This window comes from Nomascus leucogenys, chromosome 12 (genome assembly GCF_006542625.1).
Source record: "Nomascus leucogenys isolate Asia chromosome 12, Asia_NLE_v1, whole genome shotgun sequence".
Classification (NCBI taxonomy): Eukaryota; Metazoa; Chordata; class Mammalia; order Primates; family Hylobatidae; genus Nomascus; species Nomascus leucogenys.
Genome location: NC_044392.1, coordinates 50627558 through 50649033, shown reverse-complemented (window position 1 = coordinate 50649033; position 21476 = coordinate 50627558). Strand labels below are relative to the sequence as shown.

The window sequence follows — 21476 nt, the reverse complement described above, 5'->3', positions numbered from 1 at the left end:
AAACCCCGTCTCTACTAAAAATACAAAAAATTAGCCGGGTGTGGTGGCGGGCACCTGTAGTCCCAGCTACTCGGAGAGGCTGAGGCAGGAGAATGGCTTGAACCTGGGAGGCGGAGCTTGCAGTGAGCTGAGATTGAGCCACTGCACTCCAGCCTGGGTGAAAAAGTGAGACTCCGTCTCAAAAAAAAAAAAAAAAAACCTCTTCCCAGACATTTAACTGAAGGGAATCAAATGGCTGATTGCCTAGTTGCTAATGCAGTACCTAATGCTAAACACTTTCACAATTTTAACCCATGTTAATGCCTCTGGTCTCAAACGCAGATACAGCATTACCTGGAAAGAAGCTAAAGCTATTATCCAGCGATGCCCAACTTGTCAAATGGCATATTCCTCATCTTTTACAGGAGGAGTTAATCCTTGAGGACTGGAACCTAATTCTTTTTGGCAAATGGATGTCACACATGTTCCCTCATTTGGGGGACTAGCTTATGTACACCTATGTGTGGACACCTTTTATCACTTTGTCTGGGCTACATGCCAATCAGGAGAGTCTCCTGCCTATGTTAAACATTACCTTTTTTTTTTTTTTTTGAGACGGAGTCTCGCTGTCTTCCAGGCTGGAGTGCAGTGGCGCAATCTCGGCTCACTGCAGGCTCCGCCCCCGGGGTTCATGCCATTCTCCTGCCTCAGCCTCCTGAGTAGCTGGGACTACAGGCGCCCGCCCCCTCACCCGGCTAATTTTTTGTATTTTTAGTAGAGACGGGGTTTCACTGTGTTAGCCAGGATGGTCTCGATCTCCTGACCTCGTGATACACCCGCCTCGGCCTCCCAAAGTGCTGGGATTACAGGCGTGAGCCACCGTGCCCGGCCAAAGGTCACCTTTTGCAGTGTTTGTGGTGATGAGCATTCCAGCTTCTATTAAAACAGATAATGCCCCAGGCTATACTAGCCAAGCTCTAGCTACATTTTTCTCTATATGGAATATTAAACACATTACTGATAATTCTCAAGGAAAAGCCATAGTGGAAAGAATGAATCTCTCCCTGAAACAGCAGTTGCAAAAACAAAACTTGGGGGGAAATGGGGATTATGGGACACCTCATATACAACTGAATCTAGCATCATTAATTTTAAATTTTTTGAGCCTGCCTAAAGGCCAGATGTTAGCAGCAGCTGAACAGCATCTAACCAGCTGCAAAGACAGAAGCAAAACAACTGGTTTGGTGGAGAGATCCGATAACAAAAAGTTGGGAAATAGGTAAAATAATAACTTGGGGTAGAGGTTATGCTTGTGTTTCTCCAGGACCGAATCAACAGCTGATTTGGATACCATCAAGACACCTGAAACCTTATCATGAGCCAGATGCTGAAGAAGAGATTCCGGGAGGATCCCGAGGACCCCCCCGGTTGCAGCCATGTCGAGACTGATGCTGAGGAGGACCCCAACTGTCATGAGCAACACCAGTTGAACACAGCCACCCACCTGAGGACAGATGAAGAAGCTGTCACAGATGGAGGAAGAAAACCTGAGGAAATCGGGACAACCAGTCACAGTGAGTAATTTAATGGTAGCTATGATAGTGGTGATCACCATTGCTGTGAGTATTCCTTCAACAAGGGCTGACACAGAGAACAATTATACTCATTGGGCATATTTATCAATCTTGGCTGGCAATAATGCCTGGATGTAATCACTCTGACACAGTTACACATGCTTTCTGATCTCAGTATTTACCATAATAAATCTGCTCCTATAACTGAGGCATACCTCCCTCAAAAACCTATTTGTAAACAAAATTGAACCTGGCCAGAAAAAATGAACGTACTTGTTTAGGAAGATTACATTGCAGAACAGGAAAAGGTGCTGCGCAATGATTCCTATAGAATCATTATTGATTGGTCCCCTAAGGGGATGTTTAGCTTGAATTGCACCTCTCAGTTTGCCTGTCACGGCCACACTATGTTCAGCTGGTCTGAACAAAATGGTCAGATGGTAGAAATGGTAAGAAGTATGGCAAGAGTTCCTATTATCTGGAAACATGGCGGCAGAGTGGCACCTCAACCTCAAATGATATGGCCCACTGTAGGAGCTAAACATAAGGATTTGTGGAAACTATTAATGGTTCTTAATAAGATTCAAATTTGGGAAAGAATAAAAAAGCATCTAGAAGGACACTCTACAAACTTGTCTTTGGATATTGCAAAATTAAAAGAACAAATATTTTAAGCATCCCAGGCACACCTGACCTTAATGCCAGGAACTGGAGTGCTTGAAGGAGCTGCAGACAGATTAACAGCTAGTAACCCATTAAAATGGATTAAAACACTTGGAAGCCCTTTGATTTCAATGATGATTGTGTTATTAATCTGTGTTGTTTGTCTCTGTATAGTCTGCAGATGTGGATCCTGACTCCTGTGAGAAGTAGCTCACCTTGATAAAGCTGCCTTTGCTTTTATTGCTTTGTAAAACAAAGAAGGGGGACATGTTGGGAATAGGCCCCCAAAATCTGGCCATAAACTGGCCCCAAAACTGGCCATAAACAAAATCTCTGCAGCACTGTGACATGCTCGTTATGGCCTTGACGCCCACCCTGGAAGGTTGTGGGTTTACCCGAATGAGGGCAAGGAACACCTGGCCCACCCAGGGTGGGAAACTGCTTAAGGTGTTCTTAAACCACAAACAATAGCATGAGAGATCTGTGCCTTAAGGACATATTCATGCTGCAGATAACTAGCCAGAGCCCGTCCCTTTATTTCGGCCCATCCCTTTATTTCCCATAAGGAATACTTTTAGTAAACCTTATGACTGGCTTGCTGTCAATAAATATGTGGGTAAATCTCTGTTCAAGGGTCTCAGCTCTGAAGGCTGTGAGACCCCTGATTTCCCACTCCACACTCTATATTTCTCTGTGTGTGTGTCTTTAATTCCTCTAGCGCCACTGGGTTAGGGTCTCCACAACCAAGCTGGTCTCAGCAAGATTAATATCCAGAATATATATAAAGAACTTCTGGCCAGGCACGGTGGCTCATGCCTGTAATCCCAGCACTTTGGGAGACCAAGATGGGTAGACTGTCTGAGCTCAGGAGTTCAGAGACCAGCCTGGGCGACACAGCAAAACCCCGTCTCCACCAAAAATACAAAAAATTAGCCAGGAGTGATGGTGCGTGCCCATAGTCCCAGTTACTTGGGAGGCTGAGGTGGGAGAATCCTTGAGCCCGGGAGATAGAGGTTGCAGTGAGCCGAGATTGCACCACTGCACTCCATCCTGGGTAACAGAGTGAGACCGCATCTCATAAATAAATACAAAAAAACCTCAACAACAACAAAACAATCAAACTTAAAAATGGGAAAAGTACTTTATATTTCTCCAAAGAAGATATATAAATGGTCAGTAAGCACACAAAAATATGCTCAATATTTTTAGTCATTAGGAACGACATGAAAACTATTTTCATTTGAAAATAAAAATCAAAACCACAATGAGATAACATTTTAAGCCTACTCGGATGCCTATAATTAAAAAAAGAAAAGAAAGAGAAGAACAAGTGGTAATCAGGATGTGGACAAAGTGGAACCCTGGTGCACTACTGGTGGGAATATAAAACGGTGCAGTCTCTGTGGAAATGTTTGGTGATTTCTCAAAAGGTTAAACATTAAACTGCCATATGACCCAGCAATTCTATTCCTAGGTATATATCCATAAGAACTAAAAGCAGGAACTTGAACAGATATTTGTGTATCAATGTTCACAGCAGCATTATTCCCAATAGCCAAAAGGTAGAAACAAGGCAAGTGTCCATCAACAGATGAATGGTTAAACAAAAGTGTTATATACATACAATGGAATATCACTCAGCCATAAAAAGGAATGAAATTTTGTTATATGCTGTCACATGAATGGACCTTGAAAACATTATGCTTAGTGAATAAGCTCGGCAAAGTAATGACAGATATTGTATGATTCTACTTATATGAGGTACCTAGAGTAAGCAAATTCATAGAAACAAAGTTGAATAGAAGTTGCCAGGGACTGGGGGGAGAGAGAAAGAGGAAGTTATCATTTAATAGGTACAGAGTTTTAATGGGTAATGATGAGGAAGCTTTGGGTATAGTATAGATAGAGGTGACAGTTACAAAATATTGCAAATATATTTAATTTCACAGAATTGTACACTTAAGAATGGCTAAAATAATAATAAATGTTGGCTGGGTGCGGTGGCTCACACCTGTAATCCCAGCACTTTGGGAGGCCAAGGCGGGCAGATCACGAAGTCAAGAGTTCGAGACCAGCCTGGCCAACATGGTGAAACCCCGTCTCTACTAAGAATACAAAAATTAGCCAGGCGTGGTGGCATGTGCCTGTAATCCCAGCTACTTGGGAGGCTGAGGCAGGAGAATCACTTGAACCCAGGAGGCAGAGGTTGCAGTGAGCTGAGATTGCGTCACTGTACTCCAGCCTGGACAACAGAGCAAGACTCCATCTTGAAAAAATAATAATAATAATAAATGTTATGTATATTTTACCACAATAAGAATGTTACTCATTGATTTACCATTTGGCCCAGTTATCTCCTCCTAGCTACATACCCACAAGAAATGAAAACATGTTCAAACAAAAACTTGTCCATGCGTGTTCACAGCAATATTATTCACAATACCCAAAATGTGGAAATAACTCAAATATTCATCAACTGATGACTGGATAAACAAATGTGGTATGGCCATGCAATAAAATATTATTTGGCAAATTAAAACTGGGAAATTCTAATAAGAATAATAGATTGCATCAATGCCAATATTCTCATTGTCCTCTCAATAAAGATGTTTTAAAAGTTTCTTGTGAAGAATACTGTCAAACAGCTTTCGGGGTGGGGTGGCAGAAGATAAGGTGAAGTTTTGGAAAACTTTGGGTATCAATTAACCATGCTTTTTCTGTCCCTCATTAGGATTAAATAGTGAACCACATCTATCTCATCCAGCACGATGAATTTTGGTACATTTTTTACAAATTTCAGGGTAGGATAAAGATAACAAAGTGTGAAATTCATATATTATTTTAAGTCATCTTACCAGTGAGCAGCTCTATCCATGTTTGGACAGTTTCTGTGGGTTCAGTTGCTTTGATGTGTTTCAGGGTTTCATCCAGTAAAACATCACCTGTTGGGCTGTCTGACTTTAGCAGTACCTTTGAGAAAAGGAGAAAGAAGGAACCCTGATTCCTTCACTTCATTCAGGTTAAAATCTTTCAATATATCATGTATATGTTACTGGTTAAAAATTGCAAGAAATGTAAGGAATCATAATATACTGTCCCTGTCCTCAAGAAGTTTAAAATATAGTATGGAGTGATAGTGTGAAGACAAAAATAACATTTGAAGTGGGCCCTAGTGACAAACTGGATATGAATGATAATGGAGAAAAGTTTCAATAACAACTCATTTTGAGTCTGGAAACCAACTTTTGAAACCATTAATAAAGGTAGGAAACAGCTGGAGGCTCAGTGGCTCATGCCCATAATCTTAGCACTTTGGGAGGCTGAGGCGGGTGGATCACCTGAGCTCAGGAGTTTGAGACCAGCCTGGGCAACATGGCAAAATCTTGTCTCTATTAAAAAAATAAAAATTTAAATAAATAAATAAATAAACAATGGCAGGAAAGTCAGAAAAGGAAGTCAGTTTTGGGGAAAGGTTGATAATTTGGTTTTCTTTCTTTTTTGTTAAGTTTGGTTTTAAATGATATGGGATAGCCAAGTTGAAATTTCTAGCCAATACTTAAATATGTTTCTGGAGATGGAAAAACAAGACCTGCCTAGAAATTTGAAAATTAATCTCATGAAGGTGACAGATGAAGCTATAAAGGTAAATGATATCTCTGAAAGGATAGAAAATCACTCAAGCGGCCGGGCGCGGTGGCTCACGCCTGTAATCCCAGCACTTTGGGAGGCCGAGGCGGGCGGATCACAAGGTCAGGAGATCGAGACCATCCTGGCTAACACGGTGAGACCCCGTCTCTACTAAAAATACAAAAAATTAGCCGGGCGCGGTGGCAGGCGCCTGTAGTCCCAGCTACGCGGGAGGCTGAGGCAGGAGAATGGCGTGAACCCCGGGGGGCGGAGCCTGCAGTGAGCCGAGATCGCGCCACTGCACTCCAGCCTGGTGACAGAGCGAGACTCCGTCTCAAAAAAAAAAAAAAAAAAAAAAAAAAAAAAAAAAAAAATCACTCAAGCGACACAAACTGAGACTTGGATGTTAAGGAATGGAGAAGTAAGGAAACAGTGTATAGTCAGAGAAGCAAGAGAATAAGATAACAACAAAGGCCAAGAATGAAGAAAGTTTCAAAGGGAAAAAAAGTGTCAAATGCCACATACAGGTTAAAAGAGGAAAATAAATCAAAGACTGAAAAGAAGCTGGTGATACCTAAGAATGTAGTTTAAGTAGAGTGCTTAGGATGATAAAGAAGTTGTGAGTGGAAAAATTCAGTAAGAAAATGGATACAGGAGTATGGTTGGAAAGGACTTGCAGTAAATGGAAGGAAACAGAATAGTTACTGGAGAATAACCAGGGTTAATCAATGACTGACCTGACCCATATGAGTCCCTCCCCCTACATCATACTGTATTTCTTTTTTTTTTTTTTTTTTTGAGAAGGAGTCTCGTTCTTTCACCCAGGCTGGAGGGCAGTGGTGTGATCTCGGCTCACTGCAGGCTCCGCCCCCCGGGCTTCACACCATTTTCCTGCCTCAGCCTCCCGCATAGCTGGGACTACAGGCGCCCGCCACCTCGCCTGACTAATTTTTTTTTTTGTATTTTTAGTAGAGACGGGGTTTCACCGTGTTAGCCAGGATGGTCTCGATCTCCTGACCTCGTGATCCACCCGCCTCGGCCTCCCAAAGTGCTGGGATTACAGGCATGAGCCACCGCGCCCGGCCCATACTCTATTTCATAATTTTTTTTTTTTTGAGATGGAGTCTTGCACTGTCCTCTAGGCTGGAGTGCAGTGGCGCGATCTCGGCTCACTGCAAGCTCCACCTTCTGAGTTCACGCCATTCTCCTGCTTCAGCCTCCCGAGTAGCTGTGACTACAGGCGCCTGCCACAACGCCCTGCTAATTTTTTTAAAAAATATTTTTCTTAGAGACGGGATTTCACCATGTTGGCCAGGATGGTCTCAATCTCCTGACCTCGTGATCCGCCCGCCTTGGCCTCCCAAAGTGCTGGGATTACAGGCGGGAGCCACCGTGCCCGGCTATTTCAAAATGTTATAGCTATAGCTATAGGAGGAGTTTAATCAACAGCATCCTAAGTGTGCTTTTTCTGCATAAAAAAGGAAGACAAAACCAGGAGCTTCCTATAACTCTTTGGACTATGGATACTTTGATTTCTCCCTCTTGCTATAGGATAATTAACCTGTTTAGACAATGGAACTGCTGAGTCAGTGATATTTATTTTATCTTACTACTCAAATCTTTCTATTCTTCCCGAATGTACTGTTGGTATTTGCCTTTCCATAAGCCATGGACGTTCACAGAGGATTCAGTACCTTTCTGTCTAGTAGTCGCTTCTTACGCATGGTCAGGGGTTCCAGATAGATTCGACCCCGCATGGCCAGCTCTATCAGGATGCCCCCTCGCAGGCCTGATGATATGCAGTCATTCCAGAAAGATGTGTACCCCTAGGAAAGGAGAAAAGAGAAGAGAAAGAATGTTTTGAGAGGAATACTAACTTCCAGCAGGCACCCTAAGAACAGGCCACTTTGTTGTGATTCGTTTCACATCATACTACATGAACTCAAAGCAAAGTATACAGTAAGAGAAGAGGATGTTTCTTTAATCCTCTTAAACACCCCCAAATATGATTTTGTCTGACTTCAAGATCTTTAGTGAATTCCCATGGTTTGCTGTCAGTCAATAAATGATGTGCAATTTTTTTTTTTTGAGACAGTGTCTCGCTCTTTCCCCCAGGCTGAAATGCGGTGGCATGATCATGGCTCACTGCAGCCTTGACCTCCTGGGCTCAAGCAATCCTTCCACCTCAGCCTCCTGAGTAGCTGGGACTACAGGTATGTGCCACCATGCCTGGCTGTTTTAAAAAAAATTTTTTTTTGTAGAGACAAGGTCTTGCTATGTTGCCCACGCTGGTCTCCAACTCCTGGCCTCAAGCTATCTTCCCACCTTGGCCTCCCAAAGTGTTGAGATTACAGACATGAGTGACTGCGCCTGGCTTGACATGCAAAATTTTAATTTTTGAGGAGAATTTTGGCTTTTTTGAAATCTGTTTCCATGACACTAAATTTCAGAGTGGGGTAAAGTAAGTCAGAAAAAAGTAAAAAGCATTTGAGCTTTTAATCCTCCTAGATATGTATGTATTAATTTGAAGTTCTTTTCTCTTTTTTTTTTTGAGATGGAGGCTTGCTCTGTCGCCCAGGCTGGAGTGCAGTGACGTGATCTCGGCTCCCTGCAACCTCTGCTTCAAAGGTTTAAGCGATTCTCCTGCCTCAGCCTCCTGAGTAGCTGGGATTACCGGTGTGCACTACCACACCCAGCTAATTTTTGTATTTTTAGTAGAGATGGGATTTCACTATGTTGGTCAGGCTGGTCTCAAACTCCTGACCTCGTCATCCACCAGCCTCAGTCTCCCAAAGTGCTGGGAATACAGGAGTGAGCCACCGTGCCCAGCCAATTTGAAGTTCTTTTGATGGGAGGTATAGTAGAAACCCACTGTCATTAAGTGCCTTGGTTATATTACTTAAACTTTCTGAAGTACATTGTCCTCATCTATAAAATGCAGACACAAATATATATTTTCACAAGGTTGTTGTGAGGGTTACATGAGATGCAATATATAAGAAAGCATTTAGTATAGGGCCTGGCATATAGCAGGCACTTAAAATGTTAGCTCCCCTTCCCTTTGTATAGGGAATATACATATAAGAGAGCCACTGGTATTGTCTAACAGCAGTAACGTCTAATTACTAATGTCTATTGAATACTTATTATATGCTAGATATGTGCTAATGCTTATTATGTACTAGATTTGTGCTTTTTACATGCACTATCTGATTATATCTTCACAACAACCCTATAAAGGAAGTACTACTACTAACCACACACTAAAGGTGAGAAAACTAAGGCTCACAGAGGTTATGCAGCATAACAGAGGTCACAAAGCTAAATAGAGAAATTTTTAAGTGGTTTTTTTTTGGTGTTGTTTTACTGATAGATCATAGTTGTGCATATTTTGGGGTTACTTTTTTTTTTTTAAGAGACGGGTGGGGTCTTGTCTGTTACCCAAGCTGAAATGCAGTGGGGCCATCATAGCTCACTGTAGACTTGAACTTCGGGGCTCAAACAATTATCCTGCCTCAGCCTCCCGAGTAGCACAGACTACAGGCATGAGCCACTGCACCTAGCTAAAATAACTTTTTATTTAAAAATTTTTTTAGGCCGGGCACGGTGGCTCACGCTTGTAATCCCAGCACTTTGGGAGGCCGAGGCGGGCAGATCACGAGGTCAGGAGATCGAGACCACGGTGAAACCCTGTCTCTACTAAAAATACAAAAAAAATTAGCCAGGTGTGGTGGCGGGCGCCTGTAGTCCCAGCTACTCGGAGAGGCTGAGGCAGGAGAATGGCGTGAACCCAGGAGGCGGAGCTTGCAGTGGGCCGAGATTGCGCCACTGCACTCCAGCCTGGATGACAGAGCGAGACTCAAAAAAAAAAAAAAAAATTTTTTTTAAATGCAATTTTCCTCTTTATTGGCTTGGAAGTTATGTACTTTTCTTTTAGAAGTTATCCTTGAAATTTTAACATGCATGATACATTAATTTAAAATTAACATAAAACCTAAATTTTAAATATTAATATTTTAACCACTCTTCTAGTTGTCCAGTATTTTCTTTTTTTAGCCTCATAAATTAGATATCATCATCATCATTATTATTTTATACACGTAGCACTTGTTTAGATTTACACAGGTGCTTACGCATTTCTTTGCTCACCGTTCCTTCCTGTATCTCGGACTTCCTTTCTGGCACCATTTTCCTTCTTCCTAAAGTAGAATTTCCTTAAGTGAAAGTCTGTTGGAGGCAGTTTCTATTTTGCTTATCTGAAACGTCTTTGTATTTCACCATCATCCTTGAAAAATAGTTTCTCTGGACATAAAATTCCAGGTTGATCATTGTCTCTTATCACATTGAAGATAGTATGCCCTCCTCTTCCAGCTTCTAATATAGCAGTGAGAAATCTATCTTTCTTATTGATTGTGGTTTTGTAGGTGGTGTATCTTTTCTTTGGTCCTTTAAGATTTTCTCTTTTGGTGTTTTGCAGTTTTACTATAACATGACTGTGCATGAATTTATTTATTCTGTTTGGTATATGTTGTGCTTCCCATAACTGTGGTTTCATTTCTTAGCTTCAAAAATTCTCAGCTCTTAGGTCTCTAAGCACTTTGGCTCTCCTTTATTTTCTTTTTTCTTTCCTTCTAGGACTTCAGTCTTTATTATTTTAACTCCCTGTCTTTTAACCTTTTATATTTTCCATTTGCTTGTTCTCTGTATTGCTTTCTGGAGAGTTTTTGTTTGTTTCTGAGACAGAGTCTCACCTGTCACCCAGGCTGGAGTGCAATGGCAAAATCTTGGCTCACTGCAACCTCCACCTCCCAGGTTCAAGCAATTCTCCTGCCTCAGCCTCCCAAGTAGCTGGTATTACAGGTGCACATCACCACGCCCGGCTAATTTTTGTATTTTTGTGGAGACAGGGTTTTATCATGTTGGCCAGGCTGGTCTTGAACTCCTGACCTCAGGTGATCTGCCTGCCTCGGCCTCCCAAAGTGCTGGAATTACAACATGAGCCACGCCTGGCCTCTGGAGAGTTTTTAAAAAATATCTGGCTTCCTATTTACTAATTCAAACTCACCCTGAGATTTTGATTTCAACAATTTTTCATTAGTAAAAGATTTAGTTATTTTTCACATTTGTCTGGTGATTTGTGATTTTTTGCTATTTTGTTATTATTTTATTTCTTTAAAAATGTCATATTTTTAGTCTGATTATTTTAATATGGGACAATATATGAAGTCCTTGATATCTGATAATATCTGAGGACTTTATTTGTCACTTCTTCCTTGTTTGTATGTTTGATGATCTTTGATTAAGAGGTTCACGTTTAACATTTTGCGAATTTATGAGATTCTGGAGGCCTAAATTGAGGACATCTTCCTTCAAAGGGAAAGATCTGTTTCTGCTGAGAGCCAAGTACCGAGGGATTATGGGAGTGCCACACAACTGGGAGCATATTTAAGCCTAGTTTCCCCACTTTACCTCAACCATCAAGTTTACTCCTGACCAACCAACTCCTGAATCTCAAGACTGATTTGGTAATTTGCCCCAGGGTAATTTGATCTTCATGTTATCTTTATTGCTCACCTCTTGGATTTTAATTTTGGTGTTTGGGGGCCCCTTGAAGATTATTTCTACTTTCCAAGACTCAATAATACATTAAAAATTAAGCTTATTCAAGACTTAATATCTGACCACCATACTGCCAGGGCTAGAGGACCTCTAATTCTATTTGTCCTGCTATAGCCAGGACAATCTTTAACATCGAGTGTAATGATATAACTCCCTACCCTCACGCTTAAAAATCTTTCAAACATTTCCTCTCAGCCTTCAGGATGGAATCCAAATGGCTAATGCAGGAGGATCGCTTGAGGCCAAGAGTTGGCTAGCCTTTGGGAACACAGTGAGACCTTGTCTCTAAAAACAAAACAAAACAAAACAAAAGTGGCTATTCACTAGTCTTTTCTTTTTTTCTTTTTTTTTTTTTGAGACGGAGTCTCTGTCACCCGGGCTGGAGTGCAGTGGCGCAATCTCGGCTGACTAAGCTCCGCCTCCCGGGTTCACGCCATTCTCCTGCCTCAGTCTCCGAGTAGCTGGGACTACAGGAGCCCGCCACCATGCCCAGCTAAATTTTTTTGTATTTTTGGTAGAGATGGGGTTTCACCGTGTTAGCCAGGATAGTCTCGATCTCCTGACCTCGTGACCCGCCTGCCTCGGCCTCCCAAAGTGCTGGGATTACAGGCGTGAGCCACCGCGCCCGGCCCACTAGTCTTTTCTTTGGCCTCTTTCCCCTATTGGCCTTTGCACACACTGCTCTGTTGAGAAGAACCAATATTCTTCCTTCCACAACTCCTCCTTGTAGTTAAGCATTAAGTACAGGGGTCACATTTCCACATAACCTTCTCTGACATTGTTTACTTCTCCACTCCACCCTCTGGATTAGGTTCTGCACCTGGGTGTGCCCATACATCTCTCATAACTTCTATTATATCATATTGCAATCAACGATTTCTCCTGACCAGACTACAAATTCCTTAAGGAAAGAATATCCCTTATGCCTCAAAAACATTTTTGAAAGCATAAATTTATGCTTAAAAGTAAATGTTAACCTGGCAAAAGCTCAGCTTGAGCCATAAAGTATTCCTTAGACATCTCCAAATTTCCTGAGGGTCTGATCTTTGACTGAAGGTTGGGATTAGTTCCCTCCCCTGCCTGCCTCATGGCTACTCCAAGTCATATTTGTTTTTTTGGTTTTGTTTTTGTTTTGAGACAGGGTATCACTCGTCGCCCAGGCTGGGGTGCAGTGGCATGATCTCATCTCATTGCAACCTCCACCTCCCTGGTTCAAGCAATCCTCTCACCTCAGCCTCCCAAGTAGTTGGGACTACATGCGCGTGCCACCACACCCAGCTAATATTTGTATTTTTAGTAGACATAGGGTTTTGTCACGTTGCCCAGGCTGGTCTTGAACTCCTGAGCTCAAGTGATATGCCCACCTCGGCCTCCTGAAGTGCTAAAATTACAGGTGTGAGCCACTGTGCCTGGCCTCAACTCATATTTGTGACTCCTCTTTAAGGAAGGGGTAGGCTATTTTTTTTAGGTTAACACTTGTTTTTTTTTTTTATAGTTTAGCTACCTAATTAAAGTTAAACTATAACTTCCTTCAGAACACGTAATTATGTAGGCATTATTTATTCTGGTAATAAATCTTAACAGGTGTGCAAACATTTTAGCCAATATTAAAGCAACTGGAAGAAAGTTTTCTTTTGTTGTCTCATTTCCTCCTGACCATGTAACTTCTGTTTCAGTGACAGTGACATCAGATTGTCAACAAAACTATAAATGAGAAGCAGTATAAAGAAATGATGAAGATCAGGATAAAGAAACTACATTTTTGAATGTCACACTTTCCTATTGTAGCATCTCAAAACATATAAAACTTTCCAAATGAGTTTTTAACTTTTTTATTAAGAATATGCAATAATAGACAAAAGTATAAAAATATATATGTAGAGTTTTAAGAAAATAATTATAAAACAAACACCTGTATAACTACAAGAAAGAGACTGGATTTAGAAAAAGAAAATAACTGAGAAAAGAGAGAACATGATAGTAAATGTCCCCCTGTACTGTGGGTACATATGACCAATAAAGACTATAACACTGTCATCTATAGTAGTATCTTAGAACAGATTGAAACAAATTTAGGTGCAGAATAGCCTGGAGGTAAGGGAAAATACAATTATTTATATTTAAAGGTCATTTTCCTCTTAGTGTATCTATCCAACTTAGTGAATTTTCCAACCATTCATAATAAAGATTCTATATTAAAGGGCCAATGCTTTGGTATGTCTGAGCAGGAAGACCTAGCACGTACATACTAAAGTTCACCATTTGATCATTAAATCTCATTACCAAAGGCTATCTAAAGAAAATTTTAGGCTGGGCGCGGTGGCTCACGCTTGTAATCCCAGCACTTTGGGAGGCCGAGGCGGGCGGATCACGAGGTCAGGAGATCGAGACCACGGTGAAACCCCGTCTCTACTAAAAATACAAAAAAAAAAATTAGCCGGGCGTGGTGGTGGGCGCCTGTAGTCCCAGCTACTCAGAGAGGCTGAGGCAGGAGAATGGCGTGAACGCGGGAGGTGGAGCTTGCAGTGAGCCGAGATTGAGCCACTGCACTCCAGCCTGGGCGACAGAGCAAGACTCCGTCTCAAAAAAAAAAAAAAAAAAAAAAAAAAAAGAAAATTTTAGGACCTACCCAACACAGATGGAATTGCATTGTCTCATGACTAATGGAGAATCTCAGAGGATTTGCAGAATAAGATATTCAGATAGTGGATTTTAATATACATCTGTAGGCCGGGCGCGGTGGCTCACACCTGTAATTCCTGCACTTTGGGAGGCCAAGGTGGGTGGATCACCTGAGGTCAGGAGTTTGAGACCAGCCTGGCCAACATGATGAAACCCCGTCTCTACTAAAAATACAAAAATTAGCTGGGCGTGGTGGCACGTGCCTGTAATCCCAGCTACTCAGGAGGCTGAGGCAGGATAATCGCTTGAACCTGGGAGGCGGAGGTTGCAGTTAGCCGAGATCACACCACTGCACTCCACCCTGGGCAACAAGAGCAAAACTCCGTCTAAAAAAAAAAACAAAAACTGTAGGCCCGGTGTGGTCGCTCACGCCTGTAATCCCAGCATTTTGGGAGGCTGACGTGGGTGGATAACCTGAGGTCAGCAGTTCAAGACCAGCCTGGCCAACATGGTGAAACCCCGTTTCTACTAAAAATACAAAAATTGGCCAGGCGTGGTGGTAGATGCCTATAATCCCAGCCACTCAGGAAGCTGAGGCAGAAGAATTGCTTGAACCCCAGAGGCGGAGGTTGCAGTGAGCTGAGATCACACCACTGCACTCCAGCCTGGGTGACAAGCTTGAAACTGCATCTCAAAAAAAAAAAAAAAAATTGTAAAAAAGAAAGAAAAATCCCATTATAGAAATGTATACTTTAGGCGGCTGGGTGTAGTGGGGTGGCCTCAGGGCCCTGGTAATCCCCAGCACTTTGGGAGAGGGCCCGAGGCGAGTGGATCATGGAGGGTCAGGAGATGATCGGAGACCCACCCTGGCTAACACAGTGAAACCCCATCTCTACTAAAAATACAAAAAATTAGCTGGGCGTGGTGGCGGGCGCCTGTAGTTCCAGCTACTCAGGAGGCTGAGGCAGGAGAATGGCATGAACCCAGGAGGCGGAGCTTGCAGTGAGCCGAGATTGCGCCACTGCACTCCAGCCTGGGCGACAGAGCGAGACTCCGTCTCAAAAATAAATAAATAAATACAAAGAAATGTAGACTTTAGAAAGTGAAAGTGTTCTAGGATCTTATCCCCTCTATAGGATCACTATTAACAGTTTAATGGGTACTTTTCTAGATTTTTATATACATATTCTATGTTTACACTTATTATTTATAGAAATGGCATTACACTGAGTGGTAACTTTTTTCATTAACCCATTATTTTGGGTATCATTCCACATCAGTAAATATACTTCTTCATCCCTTGTAATGACTACATAGTATTGCATTTTAGATGCACTATAATTTTATCTTTTTTTTTTTTTTTTTTTTTAGATGGAGTCTCGCTCTGTCGCCCAGGCTGGAGTGCAGTGGCATGATGTCGGCTCACTGCAACCTCCACCTCCTGGGTTCACGCCATTCTCCTGCCTCAGCCTCCCGAGTAGCTGGGACTAGGCGCCGGCTAACACGTCCAGCTAATTTTTTGTATTTTTAGTAGAGGCGGGGTTTCACCGTGTTAGCCAGGATGGTCTCGATCTCCTGACCTCGTGATCCGCCCACCTCGGCCTCCCAAAGTGCTGGATTACAGGCTTGAGCCACCGCGCCCGGCCACTATAATTTTATCTATCCAAGCCCCTACTGATGTGCATTTAGGTTGCTTACAGTATTTTGCTATTATTAAAAAATGTTGGCTGGGCATGGTGGCTCAAGCCTGTAATCTCAGCACTTTGGGAGGCCATGGCGGGCGGATCACCTGAAGTCAGGAGTTTGAGACCAGCCTGGCCAACATGGTGAAACCCAGTCTCTAGTAAAAATACAAAAAAAATTAGCTGGGCATGGTGGCCTGTGCCTGTAATCCCAGCTACTAGGGAGGGTGAGGCAGGAGAATCCCATGAATCCAGGAGGCAGAGGCTGCAGTGAGGTGAGTTCGTGCCACTGCACTCCAGCCTGGGCGGCAGAGTAAGACTCCATCTTAAAAAAAAAAAAAAAAAAAGTAAAGAAGTATTCATTTGTGTGTGTATTTCTGTTGAATACCTAGAAGAAAATTCTGGGTCAAATACTACACATATTTAAACTTTAAAGATTGCACAATGGGAATTCAATAAATTCAGACAGTCAACACTTTATGCTGAATTTCCACTTAGTCAAGTATTCAAAGTGCCCTTCCTTATTCAAACTTCCTTGAAGACACACCTTAAAACAACTCTGAAGGTTAAAGATCTTAAAAGTTGCCTGCTTGGCAAAAAAAGAGGAAAGAAGGGCCGGGCACGGTGGCTCACGCCTATAATCCCAGAACTTTGGGAGGCCGAGGCGGGCGGATCACCTAAGGTCAGAGTTCGAGACCAGCCTGGCCAACATGGTGAAACCCTGTCTCTACTAAAAATACAAAATTACCCGGGCGTGGTGGCGCATGCCTGTAATCCCAGCTATTCGGGAGGCTGAGACAAGGAGAATCGCTTGAACCCGGGAAGTGGAGGTTGCAGTGAGCTGAGATCGCACCATTGCACTCCAGCCTGGACAACGAGAGCAAAACTCCATCTCAAAAAAAAAAAAAAAGAGGAAAGAAAACAAAACAACTTAAAGCATCATTAAAAACTATGCTCATAAGGAGTTTTTAAAATAACAGAAAATACTTGTGATAAAGTTGAATGAAAAATAGCTAGATATATAATTGAGTATCTAGGATTATTACAATGATATAAAATAATGTCTACATTAAAACATGGCTTTTTAACCTTTCCAAATTATCTACAGTGAGAAAATATCACTTTTTAAAGGAAAATTTTCAGAAAAAAGAACCCCTCCATCTCCCCAAGTCTGAAGATTTAACATTAAAATTGCTTCACCTTCCATGAGAGAAGGAATGTTATCATGTTGCTTTGAACCCTTTTATATTTGCCCAATTCCAAAGCCCAAGGAAAGTATAATGATCTTTAGGGGTTATCAAAAATTCTATAAGCAAAACTAATTTTATTATTTTTTTCCTCCTAAAAAATTACTCTAAGAAAAGTTAGTGTACTGTTTGTCCTTGAATCACTCTATTAAAAGAGTGGTATTCAGGATTTGATGTAAATTCCTCTTTTACAAATTAATGTGATTCATCGAAACTCCAATTCCTATTTCTACATCCACACAGCTCATAAAGACATTTTATGTATGTATGTATGTATTTGAGATGGAGTCTCAATCTATCGCCCAGGCTGGAGTGCAGTGGCACAATCATGGCTCACTGCAACCTCTGCCTCCCGGGTTCAAGCGATTCTCCTGCCTCAACCTCCCGAGTAGCTGGGATTACAGGGGCCTGCCACCACGTCCAGTTAATTTTTGTATTTTTAGTAGATATGGGGTTTCTTTCTTTTTTTTTTTTTTTTTTTTTTTTTGAGACGGAGTCTCACTCTGTCACCCAGATTGGAGTGCAGTGGCGCAATCTCGGCTCACTGCAAGCTCCGCCTCCCGGGTTCACGCCATTCTCCTGCCTCAGCCTCTCCAAGTAGCTGGGACTACAGGTGCCTGCCACCACGCCTGGCTAATTTTTTGTATTTTTTAGTAGAGACGGGGTTTCACCGTGGTCTCGATCTCCTGACCTCGTGATCCGCCCGCCTCGGCCTCCCAAAGTGCTGGGATTAGAAGCGTGAGCCACCACGCCCAGCTAGACGGGGTTTCATCATGTTGGCCAGGCTGGTCTCGAACTCCTGACCTTAGGTGATCCACCCACCTCAGCCTCCCAAAGTGCTGGGATTACAGGCGTGAGCCACTGCGCCTGGCCAAGACATTTTATAAAATAGATCAAGCATTAAAAGCCCGCTCTGTTTAATCCTATTGGAGAACGAAGAACTGTGACCTGATGTTGTTCTGGTTTAACAGATAATTTCAGCCTGATCGTGAGGCTGAAATTTCGCCTATAAATATAGGCAAATGGACAGGATTTCTCAATGAATGAAATGAAGATTATATCCTTTCAGGTTTATTTTAAAAAGCGGGTAGAAAGATGCAAAGCTAGTTACAATGATCAGTTTATTAGTTTTCACAGGGCTTCTTTTTTTTTCCTTATCAAAAGTTTAGCAAATAAAAACAACATGCTAATGCGTTGTCAGTGAAAGGGAAATGCAAAATAAAGGAAAGCAACTGGTCATCTTTGAATTCCTATATATGCTTTAAATCTCATTCTGGTCAGTAAAAATATCATTAGTTGTTTTACTCTAAAAATTTTTATTTTATTTTTTTATTTTCATTTATTTATTTTTTTTGAGACAGAGTCTCGCTCTGTCGCCCAGGCTGGAGTGCAGTGGCGCGATCTGGGCTCACTGCAAGCTCCGCCTCCCGGGTTCCCGCCATTCTCTTGCCTCAGCCTCTCCGAGTAGCTGGGACTACAGGCGCCTGCCACCACGCCCGGCTAATTTTTTTTTGTATTTTTAGTAGAGACAGGGTTTCACCGTGGTCACGATCTGCTGACCTCGTGATCCGCCTGCCTCGGCCTCCCAAAGTGCTGGGATTAACAAGCGTGAGCCACCGCGCCCGGCCAAAAATTTTTATTTTTTATTTTTTATTTTTGAGACATAGTCTCCCTCTGTCACCCAGGCTGGAGTGACCTGGCCGGAAAAAGGAATTTTAATTGCTACACATTGTCCAAAGAAAACAGAAGAAAGGCCGGGCGTGGTGGCTCACTCCTGTAATCCCACCACTTTGGGAGATTGAGGTGGGCGGATCACAAGGTTAGGAGTTCGAGACCAGGCTGGCCAACATAGTGAAACCCTGTCTCTACTATTACAAAAAATTATCTGGGCATGGTGGCGGGCACCTGTGATCCCCGCTACTTGGGAGGCTGAGGCAGGAGAATCGTGTGAATCGGGAGGCGGAGGTTGCAGTGAGCTGATATCGCACCACTGCACTCCAGCCCGGGTGACAGTGCAAGACTCCGTCTCAAAAAACCAAAACAAAACAAAAAACAAAAGAAAACAGAAGAAAAGAGAAAGTTGAGAAGGGGGAGCAAAAATTTGAAAACAGGCCAGGCTTGGTAGCTCACGCCAGTAATCCTAGCACTTTGGGAGGCCAAAGTGGGAGGACTGCCTGAGCTCGGGAGTTCAGGACCAGTCTGGGCAACACAGTGAAACCCTGTCTCTACCAAAAATACAAAAAAAACTGGCTGGGTGTGTCTGCGGGTCGAAGCTACTTGGGAGGCTGAGGCAGGAGAATTGCTTGAACCTGGGAGGTAGAGGTTGCAGTGAGCCGAGATTGTACCGCTGTACTCCAGCCTGGGTGACAAAGTGAGACTCCCATCTCCAAAGGGAAAAAAAAATGGAAAACATGTCCAGGCTCTAAGTCTATCTCCCCACAACTCGTGATTTTTTTAAACAATAAAATATTTATCAATTTATTCATCCACTTATATTTAGCTTGACTCTGAATGACTTATGGAAATTTTAGAAATTAAAATCCATCCTCAAAAGACATTTTTCCTTATATAAGAATTCTCAAAGCAATATATCTATAAATGATAGTCCAAATATTTCCAAGCATATTTTGACCAATTATAGTATCATTACAATAAGTATTTAGCCATCTTAAGGGACAACTTCAAAAGAGACAGTACTCTTCTGAATATAGAAGTTTTCATATGTTTGTTAAAAGAGCAAAATAAACTATCATTAGAGTGAACAGGTAACCTACAGAGTGGGAGAATTTTTTTTTTTTTTTTGAGATGGAGTCTTTCTCTGTCACCCAGGCTGGAGTGCAGTGGCCTGATCTTGACTCATTGCAACCTCCGCCTCCTGGGTTTAAGCGATTCTCCTGCCTCAGCCTCCCGAGTAGCTGGGATTACAGGCGTATGTCACTACGCCTAGCTAATTTTTTTTGTATTTTGAGTACAGACAGGGTTTCACCATGTTGGCCAGGGTAGTTTCGAACTCCTGACCTCAGGTGATCTGCCTGCCTTGGCCTCCCAAAGTGCTGGTATTACAGGTGTGAACCACCGCATCCAGCCTTTTTCTTTTTTTTTTAAAGAGATGAGGTCTTGGCCTGGGATGGTGGCTTCTACCTACAATCCCAGCACTTTGCCAAGCTGAGGCGGGAGGATAGCTGAGGCAGGAGGATCACTTGAGCCCAAAGTTCATAACCAGCCTAGGCAACCTACTGAGACCCCATCTATATAAAAAATTTTAAAAATTAGCCAGGCGTGGTGGCGCATGCCTGTAGTCCCACTTACTCAGGAGGCTGAGGTGGAAGGATCCCTCAAGCCCAGGAGGTCAAGGGGGCAGTGAGCCATGATCATGCCACTGCACTTCAGCCTGGGCAAGAGAGTGAGACCCTGTCTCAAAGGAAAAAAAAGAGAGAAACAGGGTTTCACTCTGTCATACAGGCTGGAGTACAGTGGCACAATCATGGCTCACTGCAGCCTCAAACTCCTGGGCTTGAGTTATCCTCCCTTGTGGTTAGGACTACAGGTGTGCACCACCACGTCTGGCTAATTAAAAAAATTTTTGTAGCAATAGGGTCTGGCTATGTTGCCCAGGCTGGTGTTGAAGACCTGGCCTCGAGTGATCCTCCCACCTCAGCCTCCCAAGTAGCTAGGATTACAGATGTGAGCCACCTGGCCTGGCTTCCAATGATTTAAAATGGACTTAGAAACACAAGCAATTATGTTACGTTCAAACCTTAGAAGAGCAAAACTAGGTAAGTGTAGATTTTTTGGGGGGGTCAAATAGCTTTTCTCTCCTTGATTACTAGCATATACACATTGTAGAAAATTTGAAAACAAAAAAATTCATAAAAAATAAAAATCACCCATAAATTCCATCACCCTATGTGGGTGTATGTAAAACCAAACTTTTCTGTATACGTAAAATACATGTATCTTCTACCCATCAACCTGTTTTCCCATCTCCTTCTCTCCCACCCCCAATTCTGGGGCGTCCCTTCATAGCAAAGGTTTGTGTGAATTATGGAACAACAGTATGATATATATGTTATAAACCTCAACAAAATATTACCAGCCTGGGCAGCATGTTGAAACCCCATCTCTACTAAAAATACAAAAAATTAGCTAGGTGTGGTGGCATGTGCCTGTAGTCCCAGCTACTTGGGAGGCTGAGGCAGGAGAACTGCTTGAATCTGGGAGGTGGAGGTTGCAGTGAGCCAAGCTCGCGCCACTACACCCCAGCCTGGGCGACAGAGTAAGTGAGGCTCTGTCTCTAGAAAAAAAAAAAAAAAAGTATTGAGGAGTAGAGATAGAAGAAACTGTGAAGAGTACTGATTTCATCATCTTTCACTACAGGGAGTCAGTAGGATATTGTCTAAAACTGAGTAATGTGGTAAGAAAACACAACCCCAATTTTTTTTTAACATTTTTGATTGAACTCC

The 21476-nt window shown here is 42.5% G+C and overlaps 1 protein-coding gene across 1 annotated transcript in view; it reads right to left on the bottom strand.

The window, feature by feature from the left end:
• Positions 1-21476, bottom strand: part of GOLPH3L (golgi phosphoprotein 3 like) — a 55231-nt gene that overhangs the window by 11943 nt on the left and 21812 nt on the right. Inside the window, exons 3-4 of the mRNA XM_003259186.3 lie at positions 7538-7669; positions 5072-5186 (exon numbers count right to left, since the gene is read on the bottom strand). Of these exons, the coding sequence (XP_003259234.1) occupies positions 5072-5186; positions 7538-7669 (247 nt within the window). The remainder of the gene's footprint in view (positions 1-5071; positions 5187-7537; positions 7670-21476) is intronic.